The sequence below is a fragment of the Euphorbia lathyris genome, chromosome 8, assembly GCF_963576675.1.
Source record: "Euphorbia lathyris chromosome 8, ddEupLath1.1, whole genome shotgun sequence".
Taxonomy (NCBI): Eukaryota; Viridiplantae; Streptophyta; class Magnoliopsida; order Malpighiales; family Euphorbiaceae; genus Euphorbia; species Euphorbia lathyris.
Window position 1 is genome coordinate 80,360,017 of NC_088917.1, and position 18,327 is coordinate 80,378,343.

The 18,327-nt window shown below is 35.2% G+C and overlaps 1 protein-coding gene and 1 non-coding gene across 3 annotated transcripts; one reads left to right on the forward strand and one right to left on the reverse strand.

Moving 5' to 3' along the window:
- Positions 1-591: 591 nt before the first annotated feature.
- On the forward strand, positions 592-675 carry TRNAL-CAA (transfer RNA leucine (anticodon CAA)). The gene has a single exon. It is a non-coding gene; the product is annotated as a tRNA-Leu (tRNA).
- Positions 676-9,672: 8,997 nt separating this feature from the next.
- LOC136202856 (8-amino-7-oxononanoate synthase) lies at positions 9,673-18,262 on the reverse strand. 2 transcript variants are annotated; one of them, XM_065993794.1, is made up of 11 exons: positions 17,943-18,262; positions 17,736-17,866; positions 16,066-16,173; positions 14,690-14,928; positions 14,554-14,595; positions 14,276-14,363; positions 13,917-14,050; positions 13,000-13,088; positions 12,501-12,651; positions 11,202-11,270; positions 9,673-10,124 (listed from the first exon to the last, which is right to left on the reverse strand). In XM_065993794.1, the coding sequence occupies exons 1-11, from the start codon at positions 18,181-18,183 to the stop codon at positions 9,998-10,000; spliced, it is 1,419 nt and encodes a 472-aa protein (XP_065849866.1). In that variant the 5' UTR covers positions 18,184-18,262; the 3' UTR covers positions 9,673-9,997. The 2 variants fall into 2 exon arrangements, with proteins under 2 accessions (XP_065849866.1, XP_065849867.1); XM_065993795.1 differs by lacking the exon at positions 17,943-18,262 and having other exon boundaries at positions 16,066-16,208; positions 17,736-17,856.
- Positions 18,263-18,327: the final 65 nt, after the last annotated feature.

Here is an 18,327-nt window from a genome sequence, read left to right on the forward strand (position 1 = left end):
TCTTTATTTGTTTTCGTAATATGCTTTAATACATTAAGGGTATTATTTCATAATTTTTGATGAATTATATTACTTATAGTCATTATTTTTTACTTTTTTGTGTTGTTTTAATGACATTATTATTAAAATGTTGTTAATTACATAGTTTTAAAAATATATGTTACATTCTTCAAAATATATATATAATGTTACAAATCCACATATTAATTTATATTAAATTATTTTAAATAGTATAATATATACTTTAATTATATTATATGATAATTTATTCATTAATAAATAAATAAAATACAAATTTGATCAATCTAAAAACTATTCTTAATTAATTTCTGAAAACCCTCTTCATCTGATTAGCGTTTAGTGTTTTTTTTTATAAATTTGAGTTTTTCAAAGAGATTTTATTTTTTAGACAACCGCAACAAAGAGTATTTCAACAACCTCAAATTCAATGGTCGGATTTTAATACTAGAAAAAAGATATTTTACAGGAGTATAATAAAATCAAAATAAAAATATTTTAATATTCCTTTTCAATAGTAAATTACAAGGTTTAAATTAAACTAATATTCAATTTAACAAATAATGTTATCAAGTCAGGATGGCGGAGTGGTCTAAGGCGCCAGACTCAAGTTCTGGTCCTCTTACGAAGGCGTGGGTTCAAATCCCACTTCTGACATTTTATTTTTATCATATACGAGGCGCCAGTCTCCTTAAATTTTCGATAACTATGTCATTATTTCTTATATATCACAAAATAAGTATATTTTTATACCTTAATGTATAAATTTTAGACCCAAATTCATAAATTTTAAAAAGAATATCATAGATTCGTAATTTATAAATCTTAGTCCCTGAAATATATTAAAAATGATGATTTTCTTAGTTTGTGTTAGCGATATTTTGTGAGTAACGCTAATTTTCAACTTTGTCACGTGTGTTTAGGGTGCAGGCGTGCCAGAGAGATTATTTCTCAATTAAAATGGTTGCATGTTGCATATTCTACAAGGGATGGTGAAGCTCCCATGATCTTTCAATTTGGGGGGTAACTTGTGAATGATTATGGCCGAGCATTGCTCTGTTAGGGCCACTATTTCATTTTCCCCAAACTTCTTTTTCTTGGACAACATGTTTTTAAGAAACTTTGCATAATTTGTTATTTCCTCTAGAGCTTCCATTATTGGAATGTTAATTTCTAGCCTACTGAGGATCTCTAAGAATCTAGCAAATTTCTTATCTAGGTTAGCCTTTTTCTGTTTCTGTGGGAATGGCAGTTTTGGAACATAAGGTCTAACCACTTTCTCTACAGCTACTTCAGGAGCTGAGTTTTCAGACACAAGACCGAGGTTGCTTACCACTTCTAGTTCCTTACTTACATGAGGTGGCGGTTGAACTTCTGACTGGGGTGGTATGGGTGTGTCAACTTCCTTACCACTTCTCAAGGCGATGGCTTGAACTGTTTCCTCATGTGAGGTGATTGCCTTTTGGTACTCGCTTTCTTCCTGCCTAATTGTGGCGATTTGCTTGCTCAGGGCTCTGCAAACCGCCTTATTAGCTGCAAGTCGGGTGGATATGTCCTCTAAGAGAGCCATTATTCCTTCTGAATACCCTGCTTGCCTATCATGAAAATCAGTGTTAGGCTGGAAGTAAGAGAGATCATCTATGGGTGCCATGTATGGCCCTGACGGGTACTGAGTGTTTTTCCAATCATAATGGTTGTAAGTTTTGGGTTCAGAGTTATACCTTTGGCGATTTCCCGAAAAACTTACATTCTCACCTCTAGGCATGAATTGGTTGATAAGGCAAACCTCACCGTGGTGATTTTGGCCACATCGTGCACAAAATGGTATCCTTGCTGGGTTTTTACAACTAAGGGAAGCCACAAGGAAGTCCATCTTGTTTAAGTCAGCCATGGATGGTTCTGGAGTTCTGTTATCCATGATAGTTCTGAAAAATAAAATTTAAAAATGTATAAGAAGTGTAGAATTTACAATGTTACAGCTTTTACAATATATAAAAGAATGAATATGAACAAGTATAAGAGATATAAAATAAATACTATAAACAGAATGAATGCCTAAACTAACAAATTCGACCTTTGGTTCGATATTGTAGGAAAAATAAATCCCCGACAATGGCGCCAAAAACTTGATGCGCCTTGGGCTATCGCCCAATGGGACTAACTAAGGGATAAGTGTACCCCCATCGTTATTAAGTAATAATCTAGACAAGTCCAGGTATCAAATCCACAAGATTTACTCCTGCAAGTATCGAGCTACTAAGCTTCTGATGTTATCTAGGCTTTGGGGGGTTTGAGATTGAGTTTCTTTATATTAATCTACTCCTAATTAAGTTATTCTACTCCTAAGTGATCTTTTAACAATGCAAATACCTTGAGGAAAGCGTGGTGATACGATAATATTAAATTCAACCTAATTTATTAATCAATAGACAACCTAATCTGAGTTGCTTTTGCCTAAGGCGATTAACCTTACTTATCCTTCTATGGTTCCTAGCGTGTTATTCCCTTGTAAGGCCGAAACTAGCTCTAAGGCTCAGAAATTTAGGCTTAATCTTCCATAGGGTCGTCAATCCTACAGGCTCTGACTAGGTCAAATTCAGCTTGCAATATGTGCCAAGTATATGTTTGGACTTATGAATGAGTTAAACCAATTAAGCAAAGCGTAAGACAAAGATTAAATCATACAATCAATTGAACAAAACAAGAAACTGAATTAATATTAAAGATGAAGAAAATTGTCACGAAGATACAATGAGCCTAGGATTCATAACATGGATCAGAGGTGAACAAAATATAAAAGAGAAAGAAAATCCCTTTCAAGGAACCTGTCTACCAATGCAGGCGTCTTCCTAGGACTTAAGGATGGAACCTTGAATAATCCTCAGGAAACGGAGCTTGGATTTTCTTTAATGGTGGATGGAAGAGGTGGAGAGGATTCTTCAAGGAAGAGGCTTAGGGTTTTTACCAAAGATAAAAGATATCTAATTTACAAGGAAACTGTCTTATTTATAGTTGTAGTTGAGTCCCAATACTGATCGGATTTGTTTCCTGTTGTAGGTGGTGAAGTGGGGACGAGTTAGTGGAGTCGTGGGGCCAGGAATCAGTCAAAAGACTGATTCCCGAGACGCAGCTTATCGAGCTGGGCACCAGCTCGTCGCACTAGTAGTGTCAGCTCGCCGAGTTGGCCTATAAGGGCCAGTTCGACGAGCGATAAACGTCCAAACGCACTGAGCGACTGCCGGGGGTCCTCGAGACGCGATTTTCACCCGAAATTGTTTCTGTTTTGACCTGTATGCGCACATAAACTCCAAATGACGTCAGTTCAAAGGTTAAATTGACCCACCAATCGCTAGATTTGAGTAAAAACTCTGTTCGGTGCGACTTTTGGTGGATCATTTAGCCACAATAAATAATTGAAAGTTAATGTACGTGCTATTTTGGCAATATTTGCCCAAAAACAACCAGAAAACGACCTAAAACTACAAAAGTAAATAAGACATATACAAAACCTAACTAACACCGCACACATGCATTAAAATGCGAGAATTGCTCGCTTATTAAAGGAAAACTAAACTAAATCGTCCTAAAAACCGTACTTAGAGATAAGGGTTTTTTACCCCTATTATTGCCCATGGCTCATGGTATTCCTTGTGCATGTGAAATTAAGAAAAATATATTGATTCGAATACGTCGGTTAGTGTGGAGCGCATCCATCCTTTTTGGAGAACTCTTTCATTTGATCGTTTGAGTGACAGACCAGTTACTGCTCCCGTATATGGTGATGGGTCCGAGGATCACCGGTTTTTTCAATCTCTTGTGGAAAAGGTTGACAAATTAGATCATGCAATGGTGCGTAGCATATCTGTCTACATCCATGGTCAAATTAACCCGGATCAAGGCAGTTACAAAGAACCCGAGGTCAAAGACACAATTAGGGGTAGACCAAAGGGGAGTTCATCTATGAAGCGGAATCCGAGTGCATGGGAGTACAGTCAGAGTGCACGTGGTTGTGCTCGGCCTTCTACTTCGAGGAGTAGTCGTAGTCGAGGCCGAAGCTCATCGTCCTCTATACATAACAATGAGATGCCAGGTATATTTTATTTTCATAATAAATAAGTTCATGTTAAAGTAAATATATTATCACTGACGAACTTCATATTTTCATATTTTCATATTTGCAGCGGGATTTGATGCGGATATCAGCGGATACCAACATTTACATTGGGTTCAGGGACTAATCGTACCATATATTACTGGATACCTTGATGTTGTATCAGATGGTAACTGTGAATTTCGTGTTTTAGTCGACGCCATCATAAATAATCAGGAAGAGTGGAAGCTGATGAGAATGCTTATAGAAAATGAGGTGCGGGCCCACCATGATCTGTATGAGCCAGTGCTCTGGAACCAAGTAGATGATGCCCTCACGCATATTAGATGGACAAAAGCAGGGTGTGGTCAATCTCACGGGATGGTGAGTCTGGATGACTTATATACTGCTGTATCTATGTTGAATGTAGTGATATTCCTTTTTAATGCGCCACAATTAGGATGTTGTACTATACTACCGATGCGTTCGGACGATGGAAGACCACCGGAGCGAGAGATTGTCATTTGGGGAGTTATGAACACTGGATACGTCTTTATTTAAGACCTGGATTTCCAGTGCCTCCCATTGTCAGCCAATGGCATAGATTTCTTGATCTGAGTGTTCATCACTTAGACAATATTTATACTGACAGGAGAGCGACTTGGACTAGATTACATTGATGTATATAAATTTATGTGTTTTAATTGATAATATTTACTCATGAACTTATATTATTGTTACTGGTTTTATTTAAAATTGTATGGTATTTACAGGTTTTAATTAAAATTGTGCACTGTTTACTGGTATTTACATGTTTAATTGAATAACGGGCTAATTTTTTTTGCCCTCCCGACATGCGGGTGTGTGGCTATCACGCCTCACTATGTGGTGGGGCGTGTGGCTATCACGCTCCACCACACGCCCTCGTGTCGGGAGAGCAAAAAAAATCCTTTTTCCTTCCCCAACCCCTGAAAGGGCATTTTTGTCCTTTCACGGGTCTATGGGTGGGAATTCATGGCTGGATATAACAACACCCAAAAAAAACTTTAGTGGCTCTATAATAGTATTGGAAATACAAATGTAGTAATTGCAAGTTTATTTTGAGCTACTAAAATATCAACTGCGTTTTCATTCAAGTTTCCTAGATAAATAATAATTGGTCTCTTCAACTTCTTAGTGGCGTCTCTTGATCTTCATTGCTCAGAATTTACACTTTCTTCCTCCCAATCATGTTTTCTCTTCTCTATTCTTGTTGTGCTTCCATGTCTAGAGGTCCTCCTTCTGCGTTTTCTCTTTCAGCTGTCATGGCTGGAGGGGATCCAGCCATGGCGGCTCCTTGAGGTTTTCTGGCAGGGTCGGAGGGTCGGCTGACCCTCTCTGCCCCCTCTGGCTCCGCCACTAAAAATGCATGATGTAATTGTGTTTATTAAGTAGGCAGCTCACCCTTACCATATTGAAATTTTCATGCTAGGTTTGGAAGACTCATATTTACTAGTTTTTCTCAATTGCATTTTGCATTCAGGTTGGCCAGTACAAACGTCTTATTTCCATTAGCAAATTTTATGGACATTCAATAGAATTTTATATATCATTGAACTGTATTATTTTGTTCAGATTAAGTGAATTTTTATTTGATTGATTAAATTATTTTATTGGTTATTAGCCTATTGATTATGAGTTTTTCTATAGAGAATAATGAATAAGGAGACTTTATTTGGTAATGATGATGTTTGTACGTGATTAAGATAATTGTTTGGATTTCTTTATATTTTTAATGTGATCCGGGACGGGGGTTACAGAGATAGCCACAACAATCATGTCCAGTCAATTTTGAATTTTGCTACATAGTCCTAGGTTATTGATTCTTGGCTACACATCATCTGACCGGTGATATGGAAAACCTTGGAATTCATTTCGAGCATTAGGAACCGAACCAGTTACTCTAGGTAATATTCATCCTCTTCTTATCTCTCATATTAAACAAGTCTCATTTTTTTTTATTAGATTCTTTATTTAATTGCGCAATAGTTTACCTATTCCATCTCATCTAAGGTCATCTCCAACCCATTACACTGTCTCCGTTTCCATTTTCTATTTTCTAAACATCAAATCTTATTTTTTCTCCAACCCACTTCACCATTTATTACACTAAAAATAATATTCTCCACTTTATTCCATTTTACATAACACTTTTATTAATATTTTATTATTTTTTATATATATTATTATTATCAATAATCTATAATAAAAAAAATTCATTAAAAAATAAGAAAAAATGTTATTTAATTTTAAATAATTAATAATATATTTAACTATAAAATATAAAAAAAATATTTAAAAAATATTTATTTATAAAATATAATTTAAATTAAAATAATATATATATATATGGGTGAGATCCAGTGTGACAAGGGGTTAGGGTCTGACAATGAGCTTATTGTGTGACACAACAAAACTACGTAGTTTTGATGATGATTAAAAAGGGCAAGGTGGCAAATTTGTAAATAAAATGAAAGATAGGATAGAGAAAATTATTTTATTTCTTTTCTTTAAAATACATTTTCCCGACATCTCTAACATCGTTTTTCAAAAAAATTTATACTATTAGACTCGTCTAAATTAGACGGTCATTTTAAGATCCCTGAAGTTCAAGTAAAAAAAACTTCGGTGATCGAAATCCGGATGGACGTTTTCCGGCGAGAAAAGAAGTGCCCAGAAATTCTCAAAAAAATCCAGAAAATGTAAAACATTATTCTAAGAAACTTTAATTCTTGGGTCGAATCGGGATTTCTTACGATTTAGTCCCAATAAAATTTTTCGTTAATTTTTTGCATTTTACATGCTTCAACAATTTGTTGGGTCAAAACTGTAAGGAATCTCGTTTTGAGCCAATAATTAAAGTTTCTTAAAATGATGTTTTAAATATTTTAGAATTTTTTGATAATTTTCTGGACACGTTTTTTGTCCTACTTACATTGTTCCAAATCAGTGTACCATTTGTTCCAAACCAGTGTACCATTTGTTCCAAGATAATACTTATATTGTTCCAACAGAAAAATGTTTTATTTCTTTTCTTTAAAATACATTTTTTCGATATTTCTAACCTCCTTTTTCGAAAATTTTTATACTATTAGACTCGTCTAAATTAGATGGTCATTCTAAGATCTCTGAAGTTCAAGTAAAAAAAATTCCGGTGAACGGAATCTGGGTGGGCGTTTTCTGGCGAGAAAAAAAGTGTCTAGAAAATTCTCAAAAAATTCCAGAAAATGTAAAACATGATTCTAAGAAATTTTAATTCTTGGATCGAAGCGGAATTTCTTACGGTTGAATCCCAATAAAACTTGTTCTTTAATTTTATCCATTTTACATGCTTCAACAATTTATTGGGTCAAGACTATAAGGAATCTCGTTTTGAGCCAAGAATTAAAGTTTCTTAAAATGATGTTTTACATGTTTTGGAATTTTTTGATAATTTTCTGGGTACGTTTTTTGTCCTACTTACATTGTTCCAAATCAGTTTACCATTTGTTCCAAACCAGTGTACCATTTGTTCCAAACCAGTGTACCATTTGTTCCAAGATAATACTTATATTGTTCCAACAGAAAAATGTTTTATTTCTTTATTTTAAAATACATTTTTTCGACATTTCTAACCTCGTTTTTCGAAAAATTTTATACTATTAGACTCGTCTAAATTAGACGGTCATTTTAAGATCCCTGAAACTCAAGTAAAAAAAATTCCGGTGAACGGAATCCGGGTGGGCGTTTTCTGGTGAGAAACAAAGTGCCCATAAAATTCTTAAAAAAATTCTAAAAAATGTAAAAAATTATTCTAAGAAACTTTAATTCTTGGGCCGAAGCGGGATTTCTTACGGTTTTGACCCAATAAATTATTGAAGGATGTAAAATGGATAAAATTAAGGAAAACGTTTTATTGGGACTAAACCGTAAGAAATCATACTTCGACTCAAGAATTAAAGTTTCTCCAAATAATGTTTTACATTTTTTGAAATTGTTTGAGAATTTTCTGGGTACTTTCGGGTTTTTTTATCGGAAAACGCCAATCTAACCGCCGGATTCCGTTGATTTGGGACTAAACTGTAAGCAATCTCATTTTGAGTCAAGAATTAAAGTTTCTCAAAATAATATTTTACATTTTCTGTAATGTTTTGAGAATTTTCTGGACATTTTTTTCTCACAGAAAAACGGATCGCCGGATTCAATTCACCGGAAATTTTTTTACCCGAGCTTCTGGGATCTTAAAATGACCGTCTAATTAATACGAGTCCAACGGTATAAAAGTTTTTGAAAAATAAGATTGGAAAAGTTGGGAAAATACATTTTAAAGAAAAAAATTAAAACAATTTTTTATTTCCTTTTATTTACAAATTTGTCACCTCCTTTTGGTTAATTACAAAATTGGTTCTTGTCACACCATAAGAGATATGTCACACCTGATCTCTCCTCTCTCTCTATATATATATATATATAATGGTGGTTGGAGAAGCCAACCACCACCATTTTGGCATTTCCAACCCTCATTAGTGAGGGTTGGAGATGCTCTAAGACAAATTTCTTATCAAGGATTGGGCAACGAGGAATTTTGGAATTTTGCATCGAGACCGAAGTGAGCAGGGAAGTGTACTCATTGTCTTCAGAAATTCAACCTAATATTGCTAGTTTGTCTATTTGTTATGCGCGATTGGGACATACTTCTAATATTGTAGTTAAAAATTATTAAGCAATAATAAAATTTCGTTTTCATTTCGCATTAAGTCTACTTTATGTCATGCTTGTTCTATTAGCAAAATTCTTATCCGACATTCAATCAAATTGGGGTAGTAAGTTTCAGACATTAGCATCCGAACCGAAGTGAAGAACAACTTGGAAGAAAACGAAGACCAAAAGTCGGCGTGCCTCTAAGATAGTGTAGTATCCTTTTGCCTGCTGTCCAATGCACCTAAGTTGGAGCACTAACATATGGCAGGGTCACGTGGATCAATATCCACCGTTCACACAGAATCAATACGATAGATGAAGGAGAACCTTTGGACTATATTTTTAAGAGTTAATTATAAATAGATTCCATGTGATTTCACGGATTTGCAGATGGATACCTATTGTATTTTTCGTTACAGATACAACCATGTGGTTTGTAAAATTTCCATTTTTTATTGACCTTGTCAAGTTTATCCGAAATGACCTCAAAATTAAAAAATTCAAAAACTAAAGTTGTTTAGTATCATATTTACTATGGAACTACGTTTTTTATTTTTCAAAATCGTCATTTTTGGAATTCTCTCTCTAAACATTAACTTTCTCCCTAAAAAAAGAAACACCTAAATAACCTCAAACCTAAAAAGTTAAGAATTAAAGTTAGCTTAAAATATCAGTTAACTCTTGAAAGTTTTCATTTTGAGGTCGTTATCGGCCAAATTTGGCAAAGTAAAAAAATGCAAACCACAGGTTATGTTTGTAACGATAAATACCACAGATACCCACCAGCAAATCCGTGTAACCACATGACATCTACTTGTAACTAACCCTATTTTTAATTTGACAAATAAAATAAAGACATATATCATTATATAAACACAAATGCCAAATTTGAACTTGGCAAAGAAATAAATACATCAAATCCAATATAAAAAAAGGACGGCCCGGTCGCACTACGCGTCCCCGCTGAGCGAGGGTCCGGGGAGGGATCCCACCACAAGGGTGTACTGGGGGCAAGCCTTCCCCTACCAATTTATTTGGCAAGAGGTCGCTCCTAAAACTCGAACCCGTGACCTCTTGGTCACACGACAACAACGTTTACCGTTGCGCCAATATGATTAAAAAAAAAATTAATTAATATGATGCTAATATCTCATTTGGTGCTTTAATCTCCTACAGTCTAGCATAGCCTGTTAAGTTGTGTCTGCCAATCTCTTGTAGATTGATGCAACTTGATAGTGCAGCTATCAATTCCTTCAAATCATCTTCTGAGTGGGTTGCACATAGTGTCACTCGTAGTCTATAATTTTAGAAGAAAAAGAAAACATAAAATTAGGTTAATTACATCTATAGTCCTTAAACTATACTAAAAAGAGCAAAATTTCCATAATATTTTGATGGCTTAATATATCAGTTGTCTTTTGAACTTATCCAAAAAGTTTGATTGACCACCTGAACTTGGATGATGTCTCTCATTAGCCTCTTAAACTTGCTTAAAATGTCATGATTAAGTCCCTAAATCTCTAAAAACACTATAATGATATACAAAACAAAAAATTTATTTTAAAGACTTAGAATCACGAATTAAACCTCTATTGCTTAAGTTTTGAATTTTTTTTTACAGATTTAGACAAACTACAATATATATCTTATGTTAAACAAGTTCAGGGGTAAATGGATCATTGTAAGCAAGTTTAGGAAACGAATATATCACGTTAAACAAATTCAGGTGGCCAATAGGTTATTTTAAGCAAGTTGAGGGAGTTAACGTGACATCTTGTAAGTTCAGGGGTCAATCAAATTTTTTGGACAAGTTCATAGCGCTTTTGACGTATTAAGCCTACTTTAATGGGATAAGGTACCAAAATAGGCCAAAGGTTTTTGGGGAAGTATCAATTTAGGCTTCACGTATAACATAACACCAATGTAGGTTTAACGTTTACAAAAGTACCAATTTATGCTTCGATAACGTAACATGACACGTCATTCATATACTCCGTAAAGTTCTGTCAACTGTATGTGGAGAGAAATCAAAACTTAACAGAGTAATATAAATAACATGTCATGTTTCGTTATCAAGGCCTAAATTGGTACTCTTTTGTAAATGGTAAACCTATGTTGGTGTAATTTTGTAAGTAAGCCTACGTTGGTGTTATTTTGGTACCCTATCCCTAATTTATGTTAGGTACATACGGGTAAAAGTGTTAAGGTACGTGATCTTGTTTGGAAAAGTTAAGGTAAATACTGTTTTGTACATAAAGGGTAAATTTACACTTCTCCAAAAACAATAGGAAGAAATTTTAACCTTATCTCAACTGATTAAAAAAGCCTGAAAACGTTAATAGAATAATGAAGGATAGGATAAAAAAAAAAAAACCTGCATGAGTTTGGAGGCACTGTTGGAGGCCTGATGGCAGTAACATGAAAACCACATTTCAGCAAGTACCTGATCCATTTCAATTATAAGAGTCAATTGCTGCTGAACAAATTTTGATAATTTAAAGGCAAAAAGCATCCCGAGTCCGTTTATCATTTTAATTTTAGTGAATTGAGCCACGAATCTTTCCTTTCAAGATATTAAGTCTCTAATGTTTTAACTTTTCGCACATTAAACGCCTTATGACTAGAAAAGTATCTTTAAGCATTAAACTCTGATAAACAAAGTGTTATTTGTTACATCTACATTCGAAATTTGCATTTTTAACAATTCGAAAGGAGTTTTATATGTGTGATGTGACTACAAAGAAACTGTAAACATCTTATCTTGAAATGTAAAAAAAACATACAATTTTAGATACAGATGAAATGAGTAATGCTATTTAACTGAATTAGATATTTACAGTTTAGGTAACTAATTTGGCAAGCAAAAGGCTTAGTGCGATAAAAAAAAAAAATGATGAAGAGTCTCTAATGTGTAAGATCCACATGAGTTTCTACATTGGTAAAACTCTGCCAAATCTTGTTGAAATGGTTTCAATATGTTTCACATGAGTTTCATCAAGATGAAACTCGGTGAAACTCCTGCAACGAGTTTCTTTACGGTTTCACCAAGTTTCACAAGGTTCCACCAAGGTAAGAGTTGGTGAAATCAAGGGTTATTGCGTATATAAAGTTTCACAACAGTTTCGGAAGAGTTATTATTTATGTATTATCAGAAGCCTTATAATGCTTTTTGCCTAATTTAAATCTTGTTGAAACAGTTTCACTATGTTTCACATGAGTTTCATCAAGGTGAAACTTGGTGAAACATAGTGAAACTCCTGCACATGAGTTTCTTTAAGGTTTCACCAAGGTTCCACGAAGGTAAGAGTTGGTGAAACTAAGAGTTATTGTGCATATAAAGTTTCACAACAGTTTCGGAAGAGTTATTATTTATGTATTATCAGAAGCCTTATGATGCTTTTTGCCTAATTTAAATCTTCTTGAAACGATTTCACTATGTTCCACATGAGTTTCATCAAGGTGAAACTTCGTGAAAGCTGGTGAAATTTAGTGAAACTCCTTTAAGGTTTCACCAAGTTTCACGAGGTTCCACCCGGGTAAGCGATGGTGAAACTAAGAGTTAGTGTGTATATAAAGTTTCACAACAGTTTCAGAAGAGTTATTATTTACGTATTATCAGAGACGTCATGATGCTTTTTGCCTAATTTAAATGCATAGAAGAAAGAGAGAGCACCGGCTAGCTTCGAGGGCTTTTTCTTCACTCCCTATAATAAGGGAAACAATAGGACTTGTGATAGGGATTCCAGTTAAAGCCTGAAACTCTTGCACTCTTTTCCAAACTGCCCGTCTACGCCACACTTCCTTTCTTGCAACAATTACTGCAGCTGGCAGATCACGGTTTTAAGGATTAAGTTTCTGATCATTTATGAAACATATCTTTAATATGAATGCCAAAAACAAGTATGCATGCTTAAGGCATTTCCAAAGACTCTAGATGGACCTTCGGCACTCTTATATGTTTAGTTGAATTGAAAGTTTGGCTCAACAGTGCCATGTCAACTTCAAAGCGTGGAAAATCAGCAAATAAGAGTGTCGGATGTCTAAAATTGACAAGTTTTAGGTGTCTCATAAGTTTCAAGTATAAGTTCAGGGTACCAAAAGGTAAAAAGCGACAAGTTCAGGTGTGTAATTTATATATTAAGCCAAAAAAAACCGAAATTATATAAATTTACCATGAGCAGCAGCAGCAACTGGGACTGGGGTTGAAGTTGAAAATATAAATGAGCGGCCCCTTGATTGTATAAGTTTTTTCCACTTTTTGCTGTTCATATAGAATCAACATAACAAGAATGTTAGCAATGATAACTAGAGCATTAAATAAATAGATAGGTTGTAAATAAAGCTAGGCTCTAGTCGGGCATACAGGGTCCTTAGAAATTAATCGGGGATTGGTTGGAGATTAATCGGTGATTAATCAAATTTGTATTTTTATATTTTCTCATATAAATGCAATTAAAAATGTATTATACTATTTAAACATAATAATATAAAATGATTTAATATAGAAAAACATGTATATTCGTAACATATATCTTTAAAAATGTGTAAAAAACAATTTCGACTACAATATCATTGAAACAATTGAAATAAGTAAAAAATAATGTCCATAAGTAATATTATTAGCCGAAAACTATGAAACAGTAAGTCTTCAACCATATCATGGAAACAAGTAGAGAAAGCAATTAGATAAAAATATCCGAAATAATAAACACAATTCACCAAAAACCATGCCACAGTGTTCAAAAGCGAATTATAATAAAACAAAGAACCAAGCGGCCCCTAAGCAACTTCTAGGAGGCCAAAAAAACAGCCAGATGGCCTAAGCGGGGAAAATCGAAACAGATTCTTGATTTTGAGCGCCTAAGTGAGAGCTAGTTGGTCCAGGCGGCTTTGTTCTTGAAAACTGTTGAATGGTTATGATTCTAAAAGAGTAACACTTGAACAAAGTTCCATTCCAATGTTTCAAATAAGAAAAAAGTAAAAATGGATCAGATATGATAAGGAAAATTCATTTCCTTCTAAGATGTAAAAGCACATCTTCTATCGACTTATGCCTATTCTGCTAAATCAGTAAACACTAGAGTCTTACCTGCAAGCTATAAATCCACCGTGGCAACCAGCTGCCTTACTTAGAGTTCCAACACATATGTCAACGTCTTCTTCACAATTGAACTCCTCAGCCACTCCTCCACCATTTTTGCCACATATAAAAGTTCCATGAGCCTGAAAGAAACTACTCTCAGCAAGTTTATTTCTTTTGCAATTACGCATAGTTTCTCTGAATATTTGAGCCGATTAATGCTACTTTATATAGGCATTAGTCAAATCATATTGGACTATAACACCTTTTCTTGTATCAGATTAAGTACGGCCCTCAAATAAGCCTCGGGTGTACCAAATAGCTTGAAAAAACATCCTAAATATCATTCAACCTTTAAAACAACTTACATCATCAATGACTAGCAAAAAACCATGCTTCTTGCGAAGTTTAGCCAGCTCAAACATCGGTGCAAAGTCTCCATCCATGCTAAACAAGCTGCAAGAACACAATTTAGCTCTTCAGTAAGCTTATACATATGAACAAAGTGACCGAAATTGTAGGTTTAATCTACATTCTTAAATCTCATTCTTCATAGATTTTGCTCAACAGCAGGGCATTTGAACTTGTACAGTTCTTGAGCAAATATAGAAGAATGTATCAAACTCTAGCAGTCAGGAATACTAACCTATCAGTCACAACAACTTTCTTCTTCAACGTACTTTTTGATCTGTCAAAAGACAACACACCTTGAATGACCAAAGAAGAATTGAAACACGATTTTGAGTTATCACAAAGTGCTTAACATAAAAGTTAGGACTTACAATAATGAACTAAGATGAGACATGTCACAATGTCTGTACACATGAACTTCTACATTCTGTTGCCGTTCAGCAAGACGAATGCCATCTATTATTGAAGCATGGTTGAGTGCATCTGAAAATATTGCGACCTTTTCTTTCTTCAGAGGTATTTCAGGTGAAACCAAGAGAGAACTTATGTTTCCAAGAGCGACCATCACTGCCATATTAGCAGCAAACCCTGTAGGACAAAGAAGACAATCCTAGAGTATAAATTAGGATTGGATATGCATCAGTTTTCAGTTGAATATCATACGTGTTCAAAGGAATACGTTTTAGAGAATTTAGCCTCAAAGGAATCACAGAATTTTAACTATTTTGATTTCAATCAAAAATTTATACTTTTTATCTGTGATGTGGATGATGGATTACATCTGATAAGGCAATTGTGGCTGAATACATCAGGCCCGCCTGAACTTAGCCCAAATTTTTTAATTGGGCCCCTGAACTTTAAGCAAGGGCAGAGACAGGGAGGCTCGGGGGTGCCGGAGCACTCCCGAGCTCTTGGAACCACCCAGAGAGGGGTGATTCAGTCCCCCTGTCTCCACAAAAAGGGGCTGGTGGGGATGCAAATTTGCACCCCAGCTTTCAAAGTTTGTATTCGCCCCTGACTGATGTCTCACTAACCCCTGAACTTGCTTAATGTGACATGATTAAATTCCTACTGCTGCATGGAGAGATTTGGGCAACTTGAAGCGTGTATTACTTTAACCAAGTTCATGCGGCCAATAAGTCAATCTAAGCAAGTTTAGAAAGGGCCAATATTTTAAATAAGTTCAGAGAGGGCCATGTGTATTTAACCTTTTTTTCTTTTCTTCTATCATTTGAAAAATTAGAAACAAATGTAAATACATGTCCAAGACATACATAAACCTACGTCCCCTCAAAGTTTAAACAAATAACACAGTTAAATTCTTTCAGACATAATAATAAAAACTATTCTTGAATCTTGAGCCTTAACTATTAGCTAAGTTTTTAGTTCAATTGGCTTAGACCAAGTGGTTGAGGGTCATAATCCTGGCAACCCCATTTCTTGATTAAATTTCAACACATGGTAAGATGGCCTTGTATTCTACACGCTTCAAGCCCAAGGGGGATTCGCGTGAGGGGATGCATCAGAGATAATAATAAAAACTATTATTGAGCCTTAACTATTGGCTTAAGCTTTTAGTTCAATTGGTTCCTTTACAAATTCGTCTCTTCTTTTTTTCTAAGGATCTGGTTATTTACCAAGGAACCCAAACCTTCAAATTCTAATTTTAATTGATAAAACATAGTTAAATATAGTCACAAAAAGATAACACTTGGTGTAAGGCATTCTGAATCATCTAGGAATATACCTCTTTCTTCTTCAAGTTTGCCAAGGAAGACTCAAGTAACCTGTGGTAATTGGTGTATCCGCAAATTAATGCAGAACCTCTTGGTCCCATTCCATGTTCTAGGGCTGCCTGATTTAGCATTAAGTTCAAAATCTCTTAAAAACCTGTCAGTAAATTACAGGCTTAATACATAATTATATCACTAAACTTGTCACTTTTTATCGTTTGTCACCACCTAAACTATATTTGAACTTATAACATGCCTAAACTTGTCAATTTTGGACCTCTGACACTAGTATTTGCTGATTTGACAAACTTCAAAGTTGACAGAGTATCGCCAAGTCAAACTTTCAGCCAACACCATGCCATGTCGGCAAATAAGTGTGTCGAAGCTCCAAAATTGACAAGTTGAGTTTAGGTGTGTAATAGGTGCAAAATATAATTTCAGAGTATGAAACACAAAAAGTGCAACAAGTATAGGTGTAATTACATATTAAGGGATAAGGTATCAAAATAGCCTCAAGGTTTTCGAAGAAGTGTCAATTTAGTCCCAAGGTACACCATTTTGGCGCCAATGTTTGTGAAATGGTGCAATTATGGCCCTCGCTAACCGATCTTGACACCTCAACGTTTGTAAAATGGTATCAATTTAGCCACAAATTCAGTTAGCCTGGGTTATAATTGCACCATTTCACAAACGTTGAGGCTAAAAATTGTGCTACTTTTTAACCTCAATGTTGGTGAAACGATGCAAGTTTAGCCCTGGTGTTAAATATCTCACATTGGTTAATTGAAGAGTTCTATGCCTCCTTATATGTGTGAGGCAATCCTCTTCCTTTAAGGTGCCTTTTGAGGCGAATTAGGCCTTTGTTTATGTAGTATTTAATGTTGGGGTCCCCGCTGATATTAGCGTCACGCACCAAATGAATTGGGCGTGAGGGGGGCGTGATAAACATCCCGCATTGCTTAATTGAAGAGTTATATGTCTCCTTATATATGTGAGGCAACTCCTCTCTCTTTGAGCTACCTTTTGAGATGAGTTGTCTTTGTTTACATGCTAACAGAGCCATGGTATTTCAATGTTGGCCCCCCTTAGTGTCACGAACCAAATGAATTAGGCGTGAGACAGACATGTTAGTTAAACATCTCATATTACTTAATTGGAGAATTATATGCCCCCTTATATATGTGAAGCCATGTTTACATGCTATCAGAGCCATGGTATTCAATGTTGGGCTCCGCTAATATTAAAATCACGCACCAAATGAATTGGGTGTGAGGGGAGCATGTTAAATATCACACATTGCTTAATTGGAGAGTCATATGCCTCCTTATATGCGTGAGTCAATCTTCTCCCTTTGAGATACCTTTTGGATGAGTTAGGCCTTTGTTTACATGTTATAGAGTCATGGTATTCCATGTTGGTCCCTCATGAGGGGGCATGCTAAACATTCCACATTGCTTAATTAGAGAGTTATATGCCTTTCGGCTACCTTTTGGGTTGTGAAAAGCTAATAATTTAGCTCCAAGTTCCGGTAGCCACCATTTCACAAACATTAAAGCTAAAATAGTGCAATTTCTTAAGTTGGGGCTACATTGTCACTTCAGGAACAACCGAACTTTAAGGCTATTTTGTTAACTTATCTCTACCAACAGCATATGAACATAAGCACAAGTAAACATCAACAAACCTTTGCAGCAGCCTTCCCAATCGTAGGATGCGAACTCAATCCCAAATAATCATTACTAGAAAAAAGAAGTAGCTTCTTAGACTGCTCAACATTCAAATCACTTATCCCACCTCTACACACAATCTCATTTCCTGAAACCAGAAAAATCAAAGTCACATTACATTCCCTTCAAAAAGACATCAGAAAGTGAAAAATTCTGAATAATACCTGAACTAGGAATGTCGAGGAGCCATTTTTGAAATGTGGAGTCAGAGATAGAGACATGAACTGAAGAACGATCCCAGTGCTGCATTTCATCAAACACCTCGTACTCATCGCTTGTGTTATGTTTTGGAAGGGAATTAGGTTCGTTGGAGAGGTAAATAGGTCTCAAAGACCGAAGTAGTTTTAGAGATTGAAGCTTTGAGAGTGCTTCGTCCACCCAGAAATCCCATGAATTCTTCTCCATTTTCAGAGATTGTGTGTATGAGAGGAATGCCGTAGGTGTCAGGTGTGGATACTGTGGACTGGTGGCTGAAGTAGTTGGGATATTAAGAAGTTGAAAGCGTTTAATTATGACGCTAAAAGCATAATATTCAATTATGACGTTAAA